This window comes from Phoca vitulina, unplaced genomic scaffold (assembly GCF_004348235.1).
Source record: "Phoca vitulina isolate PV1807 unplaced genomic scaffold, GSC_HSeal_1.0 scaffold12, whole genome shotgun sequence".
NCBI lineage: Eukaryota > Metazoa > Chordata > Mammalia > Carnivora > Phocidae > Phoca > Phoca vitulina.
In genome coordinates, this window is record NW_022589715.1 from 40,356,395 (window position 1) to 40,377,759 (window position 21,365).

At 35.7% G+C, this 21,365-nt stretch overlaps 2 protein-coding genes across 8 annotated transcripts in view; one reads left to right on the forward strand and one right to left on the reverse strand.

Moving 5' to 3' along the window:
- The window catches only part of LOC116636302 (ankyrin repeat and SOCS box protein 3), a 163,960-nt gene that overhangs the window by 21,007 nt on the left and 121,588 nt on the right, over positions 1-21,365 (forward strand). For 4 of the 6 annotated variants that reach the window (XR_004300317.1, XM_032410994.1, XM_032410991.1 and 1 more), the window contains exon 3: positions 12,655-12,753. The exons of the other annotated variants lie outside the window; for them this stretch is intronic. Coding sequence is in view for 3 of the 4 variants with exons in the window: in XM_032410994.1 (XP_032266885.1) it covers positions 12,655-12,753 (99 nt within the window). In the remaining variant the exon portion in view is untranslated. The remainder of the gene's footprint in view (positions 1-12,654; positions 12,754-21,365) is intronic. 6 annotated transcript variants of the gene reach the window in all.
- ERLEC1 (endoplasmic reticulum lectin 1) overlaps positions 1-21,365 on the reverse strand; it is a 29,745-nt gene that overhangs the window by 1,142 nt on the left and 7,238 nt on the right. The window contains exons 2-13 of one of the 2 annotated variants that reach the window (XM_032411006.1): positions 20,858-20,962; positions 19,629-19,709; positions 18,970-19,047; positions 18,773-18,836; positions 18,045-18,079; positions 15,585-15,808; positions 15,363-15,492; positions 9,453-9,614; positions 8,569-8,628; positions 4,782-4,906; positions 3,177-3,254; positions 2,127-2,202 (exon numbers count right to left, since the gene is read on the reverse strand). In XM_032411006.1, coding sequence (XP_032266897.1) covers positions 2,127-2,202; positions 3,177-3,254; positions 4,782-4,906; positions 8,569-8,628; positions 9,453-9,614; positions 15,363-15,492; positions 15,585-15,808; positions 18,045-18,079; positions 18,773-18,836; positions 18,970-19,047; positions 19,629-19,709; positions 20,858-20,962 — 1,218 coding nt within the window. The remainder of the gene's footprint in view (positions 1-2,126; positions 2,203-3,176; positions 3,255-4,781; positions 4,907-8,568; positions 8,629-9,452; positions 9,615-15,362; positions 15,493-15,584; positions 15,809-18,044; positions 18,080-18,772; positions 18,837-18,969; positions 19,048-19,628; positions 19,710-20,857; positions 20,963-21,365) is intronic. The other variant, XM_032411007.1, reaches the window with a different exon arrangement.

Consider the following 21,365-nt stretch of genomic DNA (forward strand, 5'->3'; position numbering starts at 1 on the left):
TGAAGTTCCTAGATAGAAATACAGGATAATATTTTCATGACTTTGGGGTGGCAGCATTTCTTAGAACAAAATAAAGCATTAGCCATAAAAGGGAAAAACTGATTAAAATAGACTTTATCAAATAAACTTTTGCTCATCAAAAGACATTAGGAAAATAAATAGGTAAGCCACAGATTGAGGAAAAAAAGTATGCACTATAAATTAAAGAACTCATATCCAGATATGATAAATATAAAAATATAAAAAATAAAATAACTCATATCCAGAATATATTTGAACTCCTAGAAATAAGAAGACAAACAACAACAATAAAAATGGGTAAAAGACTAACAGATGACAGAGTCTCCTCGACCAAACTGAAGTCAGGTTCCCTAATTCCTCTTTTCAACTAGGCCTCTTCTTGTACTTGGGCCCTGTCTTGTGCCTGCTGAGTCCAGCTGTTGCAAGAATCCTGATAAGTCAGTGTAGAGAGAACCCTTAGCCTCAACAACTAATCATCCATCCCATATCTGATCAAATTCCTCATCTCTCACCTTTGATAGCTGATCATCCTGGCCTGCCTTCAGCAATAATCCTGTCAAGTCAGTTAAGTTGATGTCTCCTCTTAGTAATTTTCCATCCATTGCGCCACCCCCAACCCTGCCACCTTCTGCTCATTGGCTGTACGTCCCCAGCTGTCTTTGCCACATGTAAAGTTAAGCTGGATCTCTCTCTCCTATTGTGAAAGTCTTGACACACTTATTGCCAACAGTCCTGAATAAACACTGTTTCAGTGTCAGAATAATTTTTCATTAAAAAAAACTTGGCTAGATACTTCACAAAGATCTATGAATGAATCATCACATGAAAAGGTGCTCATCACCATTTTCCATATGGGAAACACACACTAAAATGACTAAAGTGGCTAAAAGAGGGGCACCTGGGTGGCTCAGTCGTTAAGCGTCTGCCTTCGGCTCAGGTCATGATCCCAGGGTCCTGGGATCGAGCCCCGCATCAGGCTCTCTGCTCGGCTGGGAGTCTGCTCCTCCCTCTCCCACTCCCCCTGCTTGTGTTCCCTCTCTCTCTGTCAAACAAACAAATAAATAAATAAATAAAATCTTAAAAAAAAAAATGAAGTGGTTAAAAGAAAAAAGACTTACAATACCAAACGTTGGGGAGGATGTAGAGCAACTGGACTCTCATATATTACTGGTAGGAATGTAAAATGGTACAACCATTTGGATAACTATTTGATAAAAGCTAAACATATATCTAATCTATGATTCAGCAATTCCACACCTAGGTACTTACCCAAAGGAAAGAAAATACATGATCACAAAACGACTTATAAAAAAAAATGTTCATAGCAGCCTTATTCACATAATAAAAAATGAGAAACAACCTAAATGTCTATATAGAAGAATGGATAAGCAAGTGTGGTATACTTATACAAATGAATACTATTCAGTAATAAAAAGAGAATGAAATACTGGAGTGACATGGGTGAGTGTGAAAAACATGCCAAGTCAAAGAGGGCAGTCATAAAAAACTATATACTATATGATCCCATTCATGTGGAATCAAAAAACAGGCAAAACTACTCTATGATGTCAGAAAGCAGAAAGGGGTATCTGTGGGGGTTGGGGTATTGACATAAAAGGGGTATAAAAAATTTTTCTGCAGTGATAGATACCTTGTTTTGGGTGATAGTTCCATGGGTATATAAAATTATCAAAATATATCAAACTCAACACTTAAGATCTCTGCATTTTATTTTTTGTAAATTGTACCTCAATAAAAAAGATTTTAGCTTTTACAGAGATAGTATGAGGGCTACATTAAATTTTGGAGATTACTGAAGCTCTTTTCAAGACTCAATGCTAAAAATTGAAACATGTTTTCAAACTGAATTCCTGAGTATTATTTTTTTTTAAAGATTTTTTATTTATTTATTTGAGAGAGAGAGACACAGCGAGAAAGGGGACACAAGCAGGGGGAGAGGTAGAGGGAGAAGCAGGCTTCCCGCTGAGCAGGGAGCCCGATGTGGGGCTCGATCCCAGGACCCTGGGATCATGACCTGAGCCGAAGGCAGACGCTTAACCGACTGAGCCACCCAGGCGCCCCCTGAGTATTATTTTTTTACTTACCCCAAGGATATACTGACAGGAGTGAGGCTCTAGCATATATACAGTAACAGCATGAGGAGAATCTGATTCTTTACACCTGAAACAGAGAGCACTTTAAAGTACTGCCCAAACCACACAAAAGTATTTTTATTTTTAAAAAGGCTTAATTAATTAACTGAGAGAGAGGGAGAGCGTGTGCACGTGTGCACATGTATAAGTTGGGACGGGGTGGGGGGGTGAGAAGGAGCAGAGGGAGAGGGAGAGAGAATCCCAAGCAGACTCCAAGCTAAGCCTGGAGCCTGACGTGGGCCTTGATCTCACGACGCTGTGACCAGGGCCTGAGCTGAAATCAAGAGTCAGACGCTTGACTAAATGAGCCACCCAGGTGCCCTGTACAAAAGTATTTTTAATTGTTTTCCTTTTAAGCTATACAAATCTTATGTAAGTGGCCCTGTATAATTTAATATAATAACTGAAATAATATAATTTAAAAATCATTATAACTTACAAATAATATAATTATATTAAAATAATTTTAATATTTTATTTATTTATTTTTAAAGATTTTAATTTATTGATATTATAGAGAGAGAGAGCATGTGAGTGAATGGGGGAAGGGGCAGAGGGAGAGAACCTCAAGTAGACTCCACCCTAAGGATGGAGCCAGATGTGGGGCTCAGTCTCATGATCCTGAGATCACGACCTGAGCTGAAACCAAGAGTTGGCCACCGAGGCGCCCCAATATTTTATTTTATTTTTAAAAACGATTTTCTTTCTATATCTTTTAAAGTTTCTTTCTCTCTTTCTCTCTCTTTCTTTAATCTCTACAACCAATGTGGGGCTTGAACTCATAACCTTGAGATCAAGAGTCGCATGCTCCACTGACTGAGCCAGCCAGATGCCCCAATTTTACTATTTTAGAATAAAGTAATAATTTTATATAAAATTAATCCACACATTATTATGCATAAATATAATGACTCACAATTATATTTTATATTTATATAAACTTTTGCCCATTGGAAGCAGATAAAAGAGAAGCACAAAGCATGAGTTGATGGTCCAACTTACTTTAGTTTTACAGTGACCTGTCTTGGTTTGTCAGTTATATCACAAATATCTCCATTCCCATAAAAATGTGACACCATCCTAAACCAGAGAAACACACACGTTTTATTAACCTAAACTTCGTTAATTCAGGGTAACTGTAACGGGGAGGGTGAGAACATGGTTAGAGGGATCAGTTTTGCATTAGTTATAAAATATTTTTAGGGTCATGTCACAGAGAAAGGTTTTCAGATTCTATAAGGAGAATATAAAATTGAGATACTTTGGAATGATTTAATTAATAAGAATAATCTTCAATTTGCATATTATTTATTTGGATACAAATAGTTAAGGTTAAAGTGTTTTTTAAAAAGTCCTTCTGAAGTGAACCATTTCCTCAGCCCTGTATATTGTTTACTTTGTGGCAGTTTTCCCTCCTTGCCATCTTCCAGCCAGCTCCACTCATGAAAATACTGTCATGCAGGTATACAAAAGTACAGCCTAGGTTAACCTACAAATTCCAAATGAGCAGGATATTTTTAATTTAGCTAGCCTTATGCTCCTGTGATTCAATATTTATTGCTCATGATACCATGAACTACTTTCACATGAAACATACATGAACATAAGAAAAGTCCATCTGTTTAGTATATTCTAATACTTAAATGCCCATCTCTTAATTTTGCTAACTTTGATTTTGGTCAGCCCAAGAAGTCAACACATTCTATTTTTTTTTTTTTTTAAGATTTTATTTTTAACCAAACGTGGGGCTCGAACTCACAACCCTGAGATCGAGTCTCACGCTCTATGTACTGAGCCAACCAGGCGCCCTGAAGTCAGCACGTTCTAAAAACAAAGTCTCTCAATGCCATCTGTGCTAGGAAGGACAAAGTTAATACCCAAGAAAGAGAAAGAATGAATAATTTAAAATTCGCCAGGTAAGAGGACTACAAGAAAATCTAAAGCTTAGTTATTCTTGGAAAATAAGAGCTTAATTTATTTCTGCTGTAACAAGATACACCTATATAACTGAAATAAGTTGTGAGGTAGTTTTTCAGAAAGCCACTGTTTATTTTCAATCATAACCTCATAGAGGTAAAGTAACAAAGGGAAATGGTAGAGTTTATTTACATAGAATTAACTAACTTAAAAAGGTAAAGAGGACACATGAAAGAGGCAACGCTTTCTAACAGCCTCAGACCTACTGGCTGCAAGTGAGCCAGCGTCTGTCACGAAGGCCAGCCACCACCACCGCTTTAAAGGCAGCGGCCAGAACTTATTGCATGCTGTTGCCACGCACTATGTGTTACATACATGATTGTTTAAGTGTCCTAACAGTCCTTTGAGGCAAATACTAGTAGACCAGAAAAGTGAGACTTAAGAAGATTATGTAATTTGCCCAAGGTGGTAAGTGAAGAGCCAGCATTTGAATCCAGGCCCGCCCCCGCCACCACCTTCAGAAATTGTGTTCTTAACTATTACCTTAGAAAAGAAAACTAATTTAAAAGATGTCCCTGAAAAAAACTGACCAGAGATTTTACTTAAGTGTTTAAATTTTATGCTTTTCAATATTCTGAGTTTTAAATATTCTACTAATCAGATCCAAAGGCAAATAAGGTTAATCTTTACCTGACTGACTGGGTGCCATCATCTTGAAGGTGATAGGCTCTAGCAGTATTCTTTTTAGCCCATTCAATATGCTCTTCTTGGTTCCATGTACCCACAACCACAGAGGTCTTCCCACTATCTTTGTCCTAATATAGGAAAAAATATTTGTGATGAATCCTTGATATCATCAAGTAGACATTTATCCTGATGGCCTATAAGTTATAGTCCTTCTCTTCACCTGCACACTGCAGATGGGTGTTTATTTTTTAAAGATTATATTTATTTATTTGACAGAGAGAGACACAGCAAGAGGGAACATAAGCAGGGGGAGTGGGAGAGGGAGAAGCAGGCTTCCCGCGGAGCAGGGAGCCCGATGCGGGGCTCAATCCCAGGACCCTGGGATCATGACCTGAGCCGAAGGCAGACACGTAACGATTGAGCCACCAGGCGCCCACAGATGGGTGTTTAGATGTTAGTCAAACAATGCTAGTCAAACCTGATGAGTAGACATTTGAGCTCATTATCTTCTTTATTCCTTGTTTCTCTGAACAATGTAACTACTTTCTCGTCAGCTAGCTCCACATGCAGTTATCTTTGACTCTTTTATTTCCTTCCTTCCCTACATCTATTGGTTTTGTCCACTGTTTTCCTGGAGATGTTCTTGGCTTCAGACTCTTCCTCTACATTTCCAATGAGTTTAATTTCTCATACCTAAATGATATGCCTGCATACTACTGATTCTCTTTTTTTTTTAAGTAGGCTCCACACCCAGCATGGAGCCCAATGCGGGGCTTGAACTCACAACCCTGAGATCAAGACCTGAGCTGAGATCAAGAGTCAGATGCTTAACCACCTGAGCCACCCAGGCGCCCCACTACCATGATTCTTAATTAAATCTCTGGCCTACATCTCTTACCTGCAGACCCACTGAGCCTATCTTCATCCTACTTCTACTCTTACAAATGCCAATCTGCAAATCATACGTGTATTCACACACTCATTTGACACCATGCTTATTTCTGTATCAAGATGTCTGTTCAGAAACCCCCTTCCCCATTCTGTTAATTTTTTTAAACACTATTATACTGTCTTATATGTGGACTTCCTTCCTTCTCTCTTCTTTTCTTTCCTCTCCCCTCCCTTCCTTCCTGTCTTCCTTTCCTTCTTCATATTTTATGCCAGGCACTGCTAGGCACTAGCATACATCTGTTGGGTAGAATTAGAAACCCTTACAGTGGTAGATGAAATGGACACAGCCACTGCTGTTAGCAGGGCTTACTGCCCAGGGCAAGAGACAACAATTTAACATTCTTTTAGCCACCAGACTGTAAGTTACTAGATAGACAGGGACTGAAGTTGCATAGTGAAGTGTTTAAGAGGCTGGATATGGAGCAAGACTGCCTGCGTTAGCATTCTGGTTTCATCATTTACTACCTATGTGGTTTTAGGCAAGTTACTAAATCATTGCTTCTATTTCCTCACCTTGGAAGAACAATAGTCACCTCTTAGGGTTGTTATGAGGATCGAGTTATTATGCATACTTAGAACAGTGTCTGGTATACAATGAGTATTCTATTTGTTAGCTACTAATATTTGTTTATCTCCCAAAGCTCCTAGCAGAGTCCCTCAGAAACTTCTAGGTTATATGACCTTGGGCAAAATGAGTCTGATAAAACCTAGTGTTGGCAAGTGTATGGGGAAAAAGTCAGTGTGTGTGTGTGTGTGTGTGTGTGTGTGTGTGTGTTTTAAAGTCATTGTTAATGGGAATGACTTACAACCTTTTGGAAGGCAATGTTCTTTTTTTATATCTATATTTTTAAAGATTTTATTTATTTAAATGCAATCTTGCCATTTGCAACAACGTGGATGGAACTAGAGGGTATTATGCTAAGCGAAATAAGTCAATCAGAGAAAGACAATTATCACATGATCTCACTGATATGAGGAATCTGAGAAACAAGACAGAGGATCATGCGGGAAGGGAGGCAAAAATGAAATGACAAAATCAGAGAGGGAGATAAACCATAAGAGACTCTTAATCTCAGGAAACAAACTGAGGATTGCTAGAGTGGAGGGAGGTGGGAGGGATGGGGTGGCTGGGTGATGGACATTGGGGAGGGTATGTGCTATGGTGAGCGCTGTGAATTGTGTAAGACTGATAAATCACAGACCTGTACCCCTGAAACAAATAATACATTATATGTTAATAAAAAAAAGAGAGAAAAAAGATTTTATTCATTTATTTGTCAGAGAGAGAGAGCACAAGCAGGTGGAGCGGCAGGCAGAGGGAGAAGCAGGCTCCCCGCTGAGCAAGGAGCCTGAGGACCCTGGGATCATGACCTGAGCCGAAGGCAGATGCTTAACCAACTGAGCCACCCAGGCGTCCCTAGAAGGCAATATTCAGTATGCATATATTTTGACCTAGCAAGTCTGTTGCTAGAAATGTGCCTTATGAATATACTTGCAAAGGTTTACCAACACTATTTATAAATGCTCCCTAAGATGCTATCACAGCAAAAACTGGAAATAATTCAAAGGTCTGTCAGGAGAGATCTGGCTAAATACATTGTGGGTATAAACATAATCCTCTGTACCTGCTGAAAAGAATGAGATCAGCTGTTGCTGGCACGGAAAGATCTCCAAGATACTAATTGAAAAGAGTAAGTGCAGAACAGTGCATTTACTAGTTATACTAACATTTATGTATATGCATTTTTTTTTTTTCTTGTGGACGGTTAACTAAGAAAATGTTAACAGCAATTACTTTTAGGAAATAGGACAATGGTGGAGGAGAATTTTACTATTCATTCTAAATTTCTGGAATATATTCCTTTAATTAAAAAAAAAGCCATTGGGTATTATCTGGGTTGTACTTAGATAATATTTTTTCTATTAATAAATATTATTAAAAATAAATGAAACCTCTACATAGTAGCAAGAAGAAGTGGGAAGAAGAGTGAAATGGCATTTCTCAGGTTTAAGTAGAGAAATAAAATGTCCTAGTTTACAGATGCCTCATAAATTTGGAATGATTTAAATGTAGAAGGTTGAGTTGATGATCTTTCCTGGTATGATCTGTCTTGGAATTTAAGACTGACTCATAACATCTCAAGAGGGTAAATACAGTATTTTTAAATTACTAGATATTATTCCTTTGGGGAAATAAAAAGAGCTGTTTAAAACAGCCAGGTGAATATTTATTAATTAACGTTTGTCTTCAACGTCTAGCAGTTTACCCTACCAAACAAGGTACAACTATGACAAATAAATTTATTGAAGGCTGAAGTTCAGAATTTAGGCAGTTTGGCTCAAGTTGTAGAAGAAAATGCTATCTGATTTATGAAATTAGAAATAAAAGGAAGAATAAAAAGCCAATGTGTATAATCTTAAAACTTAGTTGATTTTAAACTTGGATGATATGGTATGTTCTTTTAGCTGAGAAACTTGCTGTATTTACCCTATTTTCCTACCTCGAGCCATAACGTACTATCTTACTATTCACTTCATTAATTTAAAGAAGAATTTTAATGATTAATTTCTCAGTCAAAGCTAGAGGTTAGTCACAATAGCCTATTATTCCTCCAGAAACACAGTAATACGAGAATCTGAGGAGTTAATAAACGTTACTTTAAGATGAGTGACTTAGTTAAAACCAAGTTTTCCATTTTCTAGAACTCAGAGACACTTTGAATATTTTCATATTAAAGTCATTTCATAATTAAAATGCCATCCCCCCTCGTTTTTTTCATAAACGAATTTTAAAACTTGAATCTATCTAGTGGTAGAATGATAGAAAGCTATTCTATACCTCATGATATTGATGTACATGTTTGCCATAGCAGAATTCATATTTCCACCAACCAACGCCCTATAGGAAAGAAAACAGATCAAGTTACACAGAAAGAATGGGGGATTGGGGTCTGTCTCAGTATTGCCACATGACAGTAATAGAAATATATATAATTAGAAAAACTGTAATAGCAATAATATGGTTGAAAATTAAAAAAAGTTACTGATAAATAATGTTATATGGTGAAAGATGATTAACTATACTTAGCGTGATGTGCAGTGAGTAATGTATAGAGTTGTCAAATCACTACATTATATACACCTGAAACTAATATAACATTGTATGTCAGCTACACTTCAATAATAAAAAGAAAAAAGAAATTACTGAGAAATAATAATTTAAAAAAGACAAATACAGAGAATAACTGCTGTATTGCCTTGGTAAAATAAAATAAAATAAAATGAAAATTCCACTGACTCTATTTCCCACTGGAACTAATAATTTATTAGAGGCAAAATTTAACCTTCGTAGATATTAACTCAAGTTTTAAATGTGACTGCTACATAACTAAAATGTAGGCTATACAATCTTTTTTTTTTTTTTTTTTGAGGATATACAGTCCTTGATGCCCATTCCAGCAATCAACCAGAATCACACATGACTTAGTTATATGTATTTTCTGTCAAGTAAAGGTCAAGTTTTAGCTTGTGAGCAAAGAAAACATAATGGCTATTACGGATTACAGTAAGATGCAGACAGAAAATGTCCATTAGGAGGCTTCCAGAAACCTGCCGTTTCTCTATTGACAAAATCTTTTTTCAGTGCTGCTGATGCCCCGTGACTAAATAACACACAAGTGAAGGCTGTTAGATAAATATTGAAACCAAAGGTTCACTTCTCACCCCATGAAAGCAGTAAGAACCACTAAGGAACTCTTTTATGAGTTGGTCATCTGTCAATTTGGATATGTGGGTTGTTCCAACAGTGAGCATAGGCTGAGAACCAACAGCAATGGGTTTGTGGATTGCTGGAAATCTCTCTTCTTTAGTTGATTGCAACTCTTCCTAAAGTTAAACACATATGTTTAAGGGCTTCTATACCATACTTTTTTTTTTTTTCAGTTAGGACTTTATTATTTTTAAACTGAAGGAAATTTGGAAAATAAAAGTCCACTCATTTTTAATGTGTTTTAAGAAAATGAATTTTGCAACACTTAATACAATAGAGAAAGCTCTAGACAAATGATAGTTCCATCTACCAATTAGGGGTATGATGGTCATTCTCAACACACAGGGATAATTATCATTTCATATATTTTGCCTCATTTTTCTTTTTTTTGATCATAGCAGCTAGAGTTACTCCAATGCAAGTACCTAAGCTAAGTAGTATTCCACCTTACTAGAAAACACACACACATTATATACACACAAATACAAAGAAATATACACAAATATGTATCAGCACTTGCCTTTTTTTTTTTTTTTTTAATATTTCTAACGGGACTGTAAAATTCCACAATTCTTCTCAAGTACAATTTGACAGTATATAGCAAAACTCTTCATTATGTGCTTACCTTTGACCTATTTCTAGAAATTTATCCGGAGTAAACAATCACCACTGATGGGTGCAAAGATTTAGCTTCAATGACATTCAGGGCGGCATTCTTCATGTTAGTAAAAAATTGTGGACAACAAAAATATCCACACCAGTAAATAATTTAAATAAATTTTGGTACTTTAAACAATAGAATATTTGAGATAATTAAAATAATATTATAGAAGATTACTTTATGACACAGGAATGTAAAAAATGATATACTGTTAAGTGAAAACAAGTGAAGATATTTTATATATTTACACACACACAGCACACAGTTTGGTCCCAATTATTTTTTTTTCATGTGTATCTCTGTGTATGTATCAAAAAAAGAAAAAAAAAAATCCCCAAAAAGACTGAAAGGAAATGCACTAAAATATTATTATTTCACTACTTGTTAGATTTTGTCACTACATTTAGTTCTGGAAAATGTGGTTACTATGGGTAAAGAAAAGATAACAATCAGGGTAAAGAGCTAAGTGGGAGTAAATAAGAATATTAATTATAATTATTAAAATGCAGCAGGATCTGGTTGTTGTCCTGAAGGATGCTGCAAGTTGGTAAAGAAAGACGCCCACTAAAGGGTACAGAGAACAGCAGATTCACAGAGGGATTGGTGATTCACAGAGATTTTGATGAAGAATTGAAACATGAAGACTTCACAGAGAGAAAACCCTTGATTCTCGAAACATGAATAATCTGTGATGTATGTGAATGTCTGTAGGTTTTGTGTCTGTGTGCACATATGCACGTGAACCTGAGGAAGACATAGGAGCAAAGACGTGGGGTGTGGAATAATATTTAAAACTAAAAAGATAAACAGGTACTTACTGGTAAAAAATTACATAATTCTAAGAAGTTTGGATATCATCTTAAGGATTTTTTTTTTTAATTTTAAAGATTTTATTTATTTATTTGAAAGAGAGACCGGGGGGCGGGGCGGTGGAGAGAGGTAGAGGGAGAAGCAGAATTCCCGCTGAGCAGGGAGCCAGACGTGGGACTTGATCCCAGGACCCTGGGACCACAACCTGAGCCGAAGGCAGACGCTTAACTGACTGAGCCACCCAGGCGCCCCTCATCTTAAGGATTTTAGGCAAAAATATGGGATCAGATTTTTGATCAGATTTTAAGTAATACTGTCGCAGTGGCAGGGAAGGACTAGTAAGAACAAATCCCGAGGTGGTGGAGCCACATTGGGAGTTGAAGTAACCCAAGCCAGAGAGGAAGAGACTCTAAAGGAATGCAGAAGTGGGTGGAGAGAATAGTTACAAAAGAGGATAATGAGTTAGAATCCAGAAGTAAACTGGGTTTTGACAGTGAGGAGAGAAAATGAATCTAGATCAGAATTAAAGGAGTATACCAATTAAAACTGAGTAACATAATTAAAGAAATTAAATAGTAAAAGGGTTCCTAGTAAATGTATAGTGGCCACGATGCCTCCTTTCACCTGCTGTAGGCGCCATTGCTCCACTGTGGTTCTTTTCTCCTACTTTGGCTGGTGGGAGTCACTGCAAGGTTACTCTAGAAACCAATGACCTTACCCTTCCTCTCCTCCAATATTCCAGAAGAACAAAGATTGCCAAATGACATCTTATTTTTTGAAAGGACTTTGGATTTTATGTATAGTCTTTCTACATTCAGAACATACCACGCTCCTGGTACTGTTTTAAGTGCTGAGTACTAAAAATGAAGAAGACATAGTCACTGCTCCTAAGGAGCTAAGGTCTAACAGACTAAACTAATTACTTAGAATGCATGAGACCTATAGTAAGGTTAGTGAGGAAAAACACTAAAACCTCCAGCTCAGATAGGGGAAGAGGTAGGAAGAATAGAAGTATGACCATTTATTATTGCTTCTTGTGGACAGAACATCTCCTTGCATTTTTAAGAAAAATTATTCCAATAAAAGCAAGATGATAGTTTTTGTGGCAGGGTTTGGAAATTCATAAAATGGATTCCTAATGGTCTAGTAATCTCCAAATTAATGTAATATAATAACAGCACTGATAGCACCCTAACAGCCTCTGCAAATTTACCCCATTTAAAGGCATGATGGACCCATGCTGTCTTTCATTGGTATGACCATTTAGCAGGAATATCTGTACCATCTTTAGGCACAGAAGATGTGATATGGCATATAGACAATTAATTATACCCAGAGGATCCTCAACAATAGTTACCATAGCCTGCCACTCATGAACACAGAGATGACAAAGATGTGAAAAGCCATATTACAAAATAGAATGGCCTTGGATGTACTCACCGTAGCACAAGGGGGCACTTATGCTATCATTCAAACCAAATGATGCATATATACGACTGTTAATTCAGGCAGTATCACTTATGCATTAAAAGAAATGCATAAAGAGATATAGGCATTAGATGGTCCTGTGTGCACTTTAACCCAGTAGTTATCAAACTGGTTTAAAGTCTGGGGGACATGGTGGCAAAATTATTACTCATTCTTAGTTGTGTCAACATAGGTCTCTTTTCTTGCTGTCTCTACAGCTGCTGTGGATTATGCATTCAACTTGGACACTGTCTAGCCAAAGAGCCCCTACTGCAAAAAAGCCCTTCTCTGATGGCTCAGGGAATATCATGGAAGAGGTGGGCATATGAGACTCTAAGAGCTGGATTTGAGGGGTAACATGTGACAGCTAGACTAACATCATCTTGGACCAATCTGCCATGATGACCCCTCTGTTACTTGAAGCCTTCTTGAGTATAGCACCCCCACCATTCTGTCCTTTGTTCAACTACGCCCTTAAGTACACCCTCCGGGCACAACACCCTTGATCTGCTGAAGAAGTGACTATGACTCACACCTATTCTTTTTCTCTCTCTCTTTTTTTTTAAAGCCTTATTAAGACTTTATTTAGTGGGTTATCTAGCAAATAGGTTCTGTACTCATACCTATTCCTAAACATTCTCCGGGGTAGTTCCCTAGTGTGTACTCCCAGACTCTAGGGCTATAAAAGCAGGTCTTACAAGAGGTGGAGTTGTGAAGATCAATTTGTCATGTTGTCTATTTGCCATAGCCCAAGAGGCTTCAGTCCTAAGTCCCCTTAATAAACCATTTCATGTCAAACAGAACACAAGTAACAGGTATAATATCAAAACAAAATTCTGATAGCCAGATTTGTATTTTTGTTTAAATCAGAAAAAAAATTCATTATCTTTATGGTTAAGCTTATTCCACATTTAAAAGGCAAACCATATGACAAATACCAATTTTTTAAAAAAAGTTATACGTAATAGATTTATAAAGGAAAGGATTCTGAGAAAAATGTCACTTTAAATAACTTTTCACCCTACAGTATTACCTAAGGTTTTCATCTACAACATGTATTCTAAGGGTCCTAAGTATTTTGAAAGTATTATCATCTGTAGCTTTTTAAAAACAATTTTTCTCAAACGGCAGATTAAACACATTAATTAGAGAAAAGTAAGCTGCCATTTCTTCTCTGAAGAGTAATTAAAGTTGGGATTTGGGAAGCATTTTGATTGAGCTGACTTTTAAGTACCTGTCAGTATTTAAATCACTATCAGGGAGAAGACCAGTAGAGAAATCCATGTCCAATCTTTTAATTGAGCCCTTCAAATCAAGTGCAGATTAATAAGATAATTTTTCCTTCCTATCAGAATGGCACTGTTCACAACAGCCACAAAGAGTGTGGCAGTACTTTTGCCAGAAGTACTGAAGAGAAAGGGGAGAAACAGGCTTTGCAGCTAAATGTTAGTTATTAGTTAATTAAACCATTACTAAGTACCTACAGTATACCAGGTATCATGCAAGGAGCTAGAAACCTCAAAGTAATAAAAGCATAGCATATTCTCCTTGATCTTAGTGTAAGAATCATAGGAAAATCAACCAATTTTAGCCATGTAAGTGCTATAATGGAGGACTGAGTAAAATACAAGACCAAAAAAGAGGAAACTTTGATCTCTTCCTGGGGTAATTCATTAGAAGTCCTCTCTCATTTGCAAAGGAAGTAACACTGCTTTAAAAACAATGGGGAAGGGGCACCTGGCTGGCTCAGTAGGGAGCATGCGACTCTTGATCCTGGGATTGTGAGTTCAAGCTCCACGTTGGGTGTGGAGATTACTCAAAAATAAATAAATAGGTAAATAAATGAAAATAAAAAAAAAAAACAACAACAACAGGGAAGATTAGGAAAAGGTCAGTGTGAGACAGATGAATTTGAGATTACTGAAAATGTATATGGTTATGTCCAATGAGCAGAGGAAAAGGGAAAAAAGCACATGGAAAAGGAGAAGCAGCATAGAGAAGTGGTTAAGAGGACAGGTTCCAGAACCAGACTGTTTTGATTTTCATCTGTAATCCATCACTTGTCACTTCCCTTCTCTGAACCTCAATTTCCTAACATGTTAAGGAGGATGATAATAGTATATTCTTGTAGGTTTTTGTGAGGATTAGATAACAGCTGTTAATATTCAATCCATGTTAACTATTGTGACTGTGGTTTGAGTTCAGGGGAAAGGTCAACGTTGAAGATGTGTATTTGAAACTCATGGGCATATTAATGAAGTTAACAGAATGGGCCTGGATGAGCTCACTTGAGACTATACACACTACAGAGAGAAGGCAACTATGGCTAGAACTGTGGGGAACGTCAACATTTTCAGGGCAGGAAGTAGACAAAGACCTAATACACAGGAGAGGAGAACAGAGAGAACCAGAGAGAATGACTTCAAGTAAAGGCAGTAGAGAAAGTTCAAGCTTCACATGTTCAGTGTTTTATGTGCTAAGATCAAGTTATGTATATGTCCAGTGGACTTAGAACCAAAAGATTGCTGTTGACCTGAATAAGAAGTTTCAGAAGAATGATGGTTTGATGACATAGAGCAATGGGTTGAAGAAGAAATAAAGCATTAGAAGATGAGTTGTAGTTTATTTTTTCAAGGGGCTCAGCTGGGAAGGCCAGTCAACTACCTAAAAAGTCAACTTAACTACAATGAATAGGATGTCACACTTTAAAATATGAAATCATGAGAGTAAGAGAATGATAAAATAGTTTCTGAGAAGTACAAGAATAAGGAAAATAATTAAAATCAGTTAAAAAATTGGAACTTAAAATTTGAGTCAGAAAAATAAATTACTACTACTATGCTACAGGAATGATTAAAATACTGATACATGCTCTTAAATTTGGAAAAGGAAGCACTGAGAAAATACTGTTACATAATTCACATACCTCTTTATTTCTCCTGAAAGGCACCCTTAGTATTTCTTCCTGCTGTTCCAATTGCCTCAGGGTGAGGGGTTTAAATGGTGATCCTGGCAGTGACTGGCAAAATATGTCATTCACAGGGGACGCTCTGAATCTATTCAGTAAGAACAAAGCATTAAAGCTAAGCATATGACACTTTAAAGCATGTGTGCGTTTCATGTTTAAAATATTAAATCCACATCCTACCTATATTTAGGATGATTGCACAAGAGTGGTGTCAAAATGACAACTTCATATTCGCAAGTTGTAACTTCAGCTACTGAAAGAATTTCATGCTTAGATTCAGGATGACATATGTACATCACCGTACTTGATCTGGGCCGGTTCTGTTTCAAACTACAAGGTGTACCATTTCCCATTCCCACAGGATAGTAGGGTGTCATCTGACCTTCGATATTTTTAGTGGGAATCTTAAAAAAAAAAGAGTTTAAGACAGACTTTTCATTAGAAATGGAGGTAGAGGTGAGGATGGGAGAAACACTTATTCTTAAAGGAAAAAAACTACACTTTAAATAAAACCAACCTTTATAAAGGTAACATTTCTGTATTTTCTATAAACTTTTCCTCTAACATTCTTTTGATTCCTAAGTTCTTATTTGAGCTAGTACTTATTTTCAGAGTAGTTTTATATAGCAAAAAAAGGAAATTTTATTTGGTGCTAAAATTAAGATGTTAAGTGTATATTTATATAAAAGGATATAATCTCTTGATTAATATGAATTATTTCTAACAGTTTTTTTTTTTTTTTAAGATTTTATTTATTTATTTGAGAGACAGAGAGTGCACATGAGAGGGGGGGAGGGTCAGAGGGCGAAGCAGACTCCCTGCCAAGTAGGGAGCCCAATGTGGGACTCGATCCAGGGACTCCAGGATCATGACCTGAGCCGAAGGCAGTCGCTTAACCAACTGAGCCACCCAGGCGCCCTATTTCTAACAGTTCTAAAGAAAGAGATTAAGATAAAATACAGGAACTTACTATACTGGACTAATCAGAATTTTCTAGACTGAATTCTCAGTGAATGGCTATGTTATACTTTAGATTCTAGAGGTTTGAAGTCTGATTTGTCAAAAAGTGGGGCTACATAGTAAAACACTATCTTCTAAAACAGGAATCTTAATATTGTACTCATTCATTCATCTGCTAATTCTTTTTCCCTGTCATTAATATTAAGAGCCATACTTTTCAACATAAACTCCTATATAAATCTATTCAAGCCCAGCAAAGGACAAATGAAGAAATTTTCATGGAATGGGGGAATAAAATAGATCACCTCAGAAGACAAGGATTATTAAGGAGCTAGCTCCCATATTTCATCTACATAAACCAAAGAAAAATCTAATATAAGGGCTCTAAAAAAATATTGTTAATAGTATCTCCAAGCAAGCTCTTTGGAGGCAGGGAGCTCATCTTGTATCACTTTGGTACCCTGTCAGTGCCATGTGTAAAACAGGCAATAAACAAATGTTTCCAGGAAAAAATATTTTGAGGTTTCTTGTATGCTATTTTCATGCTAGTTATCTAGAATTAGAAAATCCTGGGTTCAAAGCCAAGCTTTGAATTTACTGGCTTTCTGACTGTGACCAAATTTCAGTTTTTGTCATTTGTAAAAAGAGAATAATAATATATACTCAGAGGTTGTGGGGGAAATTAAGCATTACCTTTTGTTACATGCCTGGCACAGTATCTGGCTTATAAATTGGGGCTCAGTAAATGTTAGTTTTCTTCCCTTACCCTTTTCTTCCTCTTCCTTTATCATTTCACACTTTGAATTCCATCTTGCTATCCTCCAGAGCCACAGTAAATAAATATTTTATCTCAAAGGTAGTCTGTAAAATTAAAATCTTTTAAAATAGCAATGCTATGTGTGTCTATGCTTAGCTTATCAATTCCCCCCAAAGCCACCCTTTTAAGGCCTTTTGCCATTTCACTTTTCTTCTGATAAAATTATCATTACAATATAAAACCACTTACAGAAATATCCTCTATCAATAGGTTATTTAACTCTATGGGAGTTCTTAGGATTCAGAAAGCATTCCTTGAACTACTGAGGCATTTAAAAATTGTGATTAGGAACCCTAAGGAATCATTCTTTTTAAACAATCTTATTTTTCAGTCATCAATTATGCATTCACATTCAGTACACACTTATGAAGTGCCTATATTATATCTGGCACTCTGCTTTGCACTGCAGGGTAAAGAGATAAAAGACAGTCCCTGCTTTGAAGATGCTTGCAGTCTGGTAGCTTGTTATTTACATACGTAGTTTATCTGTTTTACCTAGGGGAGATAGGGGCCAAACTAGGGGAAAAAGGCAAAAGCTCTTATTTATAATTGTTTCCAATGTTAAACAGAGGGAACCACTGCTAAGCCCGGAAGTGATACACTGCCATTATGAAAACTTTCCCAGACACATCTTTGCTAAGTTCCTTAATTTTCCTATGATCCTAAAAGTAAATAAAAGTATCACAATATAACTGTTCTCAGAAAAATCTAACATACTGCAAATTTTCTTTGGCCCAATCCTCTGAGGTATTTGATAGACAGTTAAAGAACACAGGACTAAATTCTGTCATTTAAGTAGTATAAATTCATGCCTCACTAATAATAGGTGTTAAAAGCAAAAAAAATCAACACTTGTCACTTGCCTCTTTTGATTTTTCGTTTTCATCTGCCTCTTGATCTGTGGAATAATATAAGATATTACCTATGTAAGGTAGGTGTAAAGAATGACCAGTGACTTATATATAAAATACAAATGATTACGTTTTCAATTTTGTAATTTTAAATTTCTTTCTAAAGAAGATCCAAAACATACATATAGTTTTTATCTTACTACTTTTAGCTAGTTGCCTTGAAATGGTTTTGTTTGAAAGGACAAATTTAATCCTTACATCTTTACCTATGAAATACTTAATATTTGAGGCATAAAACTGGCCACAACAATTTTCTTTTGAAGTATTTTTATATCAGTGAGAATTTTAATCTTAAATTAGCTGACTCTGAATAACATAGATTAACAAAAATATTTCACAATTTTAGGGACACATCTACATTTCTATTTCCATGTATAACAACTATGCTTACAGCAAGCAAAAGACTAACATTAACACTATATAAATATAGCACTAACATGTGTTATCTTACCAGATTTAAAAAAATTTATTAATATGTAGACAAAAAGCATAATGTTTGTTGATGTAGAAAATAATGAAAAGATCTCTTTGAAAAAGTTTTCTAAGGGATTGTTCAGAAATTTATTTTAGTGTTTTAAAATGCATACAGTCTCCTATAAGATCTTTTAAATTCCAATTTGAACATAAATACTTTCAACAAAATTCCAGCATTACTATCAAATCACTCTGTAGAAACAAACCTTTTTCAGATAGAAGGTTCTTAGCCAACATATTCCCAAGGTAGTACTCGTGAATATTTACTTTCTATATTGGAATAAAATAAAAATATAATAAGTATTTTGCAAATACCAAGAATACAACTTTAAAATTATCAATCTCATTATTAAAGTTCTCATTGTATAATGTTCCACCCTTCATATTTTGAAGAAAAACATACCTGACCACTTTCTTTCTCTTCATGGTATTGTCGAATGTGTTTTCCGTGACATACTTCATAAGTCCAGTAAGACTCAATCTAAGAAAAATGGATGTATTTAAACATACAAAAGCCATATAACTCCACTGAATTACTTTTTGATATTTTATGTAGTTGAGTAGATTTCCCTCAAGATTTAGAGTAAGCTTTCATTAAATGAAACTTTATTATGCCTCAGAAAAATATGAAATTCCTGAAGCCTAGTCACTATTTTCACTAATTAGCTGTTTGTGAAAATTCTGTGAAGAAAACAGGTCTAGACTACGCCTGGGATCTGTATTAACCACCTGGCTTAGGGACCATTTTATACATAGTCTAAAAAATAACAATTAGCATTTCTTAGTAAAATTGTATATAAGGAAACTTTCCTTTGATCTGAAAATCATTCAGAACAATGTGGGAAGTGATATTATTTGAAACTGGTATTACTGGGTGTTTGTTTCATCTACCGCACGGGAATTTAAATGAACAAAATACTATTAAGCAATAGCTTTGGTTTACAACTGACTTAAAATTTGATATAACATAATAAAGTAAAAAGAAATGCAGAGTTATTTTCAAGGGTCTATTGGCCACTAGAAATTTATTTTCTACTTATTAAGTGAACATAAAATACGTACTCTGTAGGAACAACTGCTTTGTTTAAATAGTGGCTCCAATAGCTCTCTTGGATTAGGGCCTTTATAATCCTTTTCTTCTTCCTATGAAAGAACTAGGATTTAATACTTACAATTATTCTAGAACTTCACCCAACTCTTCTGTCTGGATATTAACTCATTGTTCAAATCACAAATGCTTGGAAATAAAAGGGGAAAAAAAGTCAAAACTTTTAAAAAGATCCTATGGTTTGCCACTTCTTTCAAAAGAATTTAAGTATAAAATATGGAGCCATAGAATAATCTTCCATTCTCTCTTCTCTTAAAAAAAGGTTTCTGAGTATCAGTTTCCTGAACAATTCTTATGAACCTATTTCAGAAGTTTTAAATACTTGCATCTGAACAAATTCTAACTATGAAAGCCTCAGAATAGTTGAATCTTATAGAAGGTATAGAAAAGTTTTAAGGTACATCCCAGTTTCCTATATATTTTTACATTTCAGACTTGAATGCCATATGCATATGCATATGATTGCACACATGTATATTTGTGTCTTAAGAAGGTTTAAAACAAAATGAAACAGAGAGCTATCTTTCACAGATTTCAAATCTGAACAAAACCTAAGAAAGCACTCACTGAGTTTGTAGTATTTCCATTTTACAGACTGTGAAAGTACTACATAAATAGCTCAATAATTTATTGAGTGGAAGAACTGAGTTTCAAATCTGGTCAAGGTTCCACAGCTAACTCTAGCCTATACCTCAGCCTCCTGGCTCCTAGGCTGGTGTCCTTTTCATTCTACCATGCTGACTCTCCTGTTTCATCTTGAAAGAAGTCATTGCCTTGAAGGATGGATAAGAGGCAGTTAGGGCATTTCGGGAGGAAGAAAGGGGCATGAGCTAAGGTAGGGAAAAAGCACAGGTACCTACAGATTTATTATTAGAAATTCTTTATAAAAAAATTTCACATATATATTTAAAAATTATATCCTGCTTCAAAACCCCCATTTCTGTTAAAGAAAGGAAGCATGGAATTAGATTTTCATTAAAACTATGACTAAATGGTTGCTAAGTTTTCCAAGTTGAACTGTAAAATCAAAGAATTCAAGAATAATAAAAGTGATTACTACTTTTATGATAAACAGGGTTACTGAGAACCTTGTCATTCAGTTTTATTTTAAAGTATGTATTTACAATGTTTTAAATACATCTCTCTGGTGACAAGGATTACTGATATATTTATAAAAAGTTACCTCATCCCCACTTGTCACAAGGGGCAGAATGCATTTATATTTTTCTTTATGTGTAGTTGTCATGATGACATAATTATCTTCTTTATACAAAACTCCAGTTGTAGGCTAGAAATAGAACAAAAAATATACATTTTTTTTTTGGTTAAGTTGTATTACATTGAATAAATTACAGTCTTAGGTCAAAGTAATTCATCATGTCAACAGAGGATTTTTAAACGTATTTCCTAAGGCAGGGGAAAGGATTCTACAGGTTATTTAAGATCAAAATGAGGATGATAAGCTTTATCTTGATGTTATAACAGAAAAAAAAATGAACACAAATGAAATTTGGAGTATAAAGAAAAAAGTAGTAATGCAACAGACTGAAGTTGAAATAGGGATTAAAAAGTGTTAAGAAGCGGGGCACCTGGGTGGCACAGTGGGTTAAGCGTCTGACTCTTGGTTTTGGCTCAGGGTGGTGAAATTGAGCCCCGCAAAGGGCTCCATGCTCAGCGCAGAGTCTGCTTGG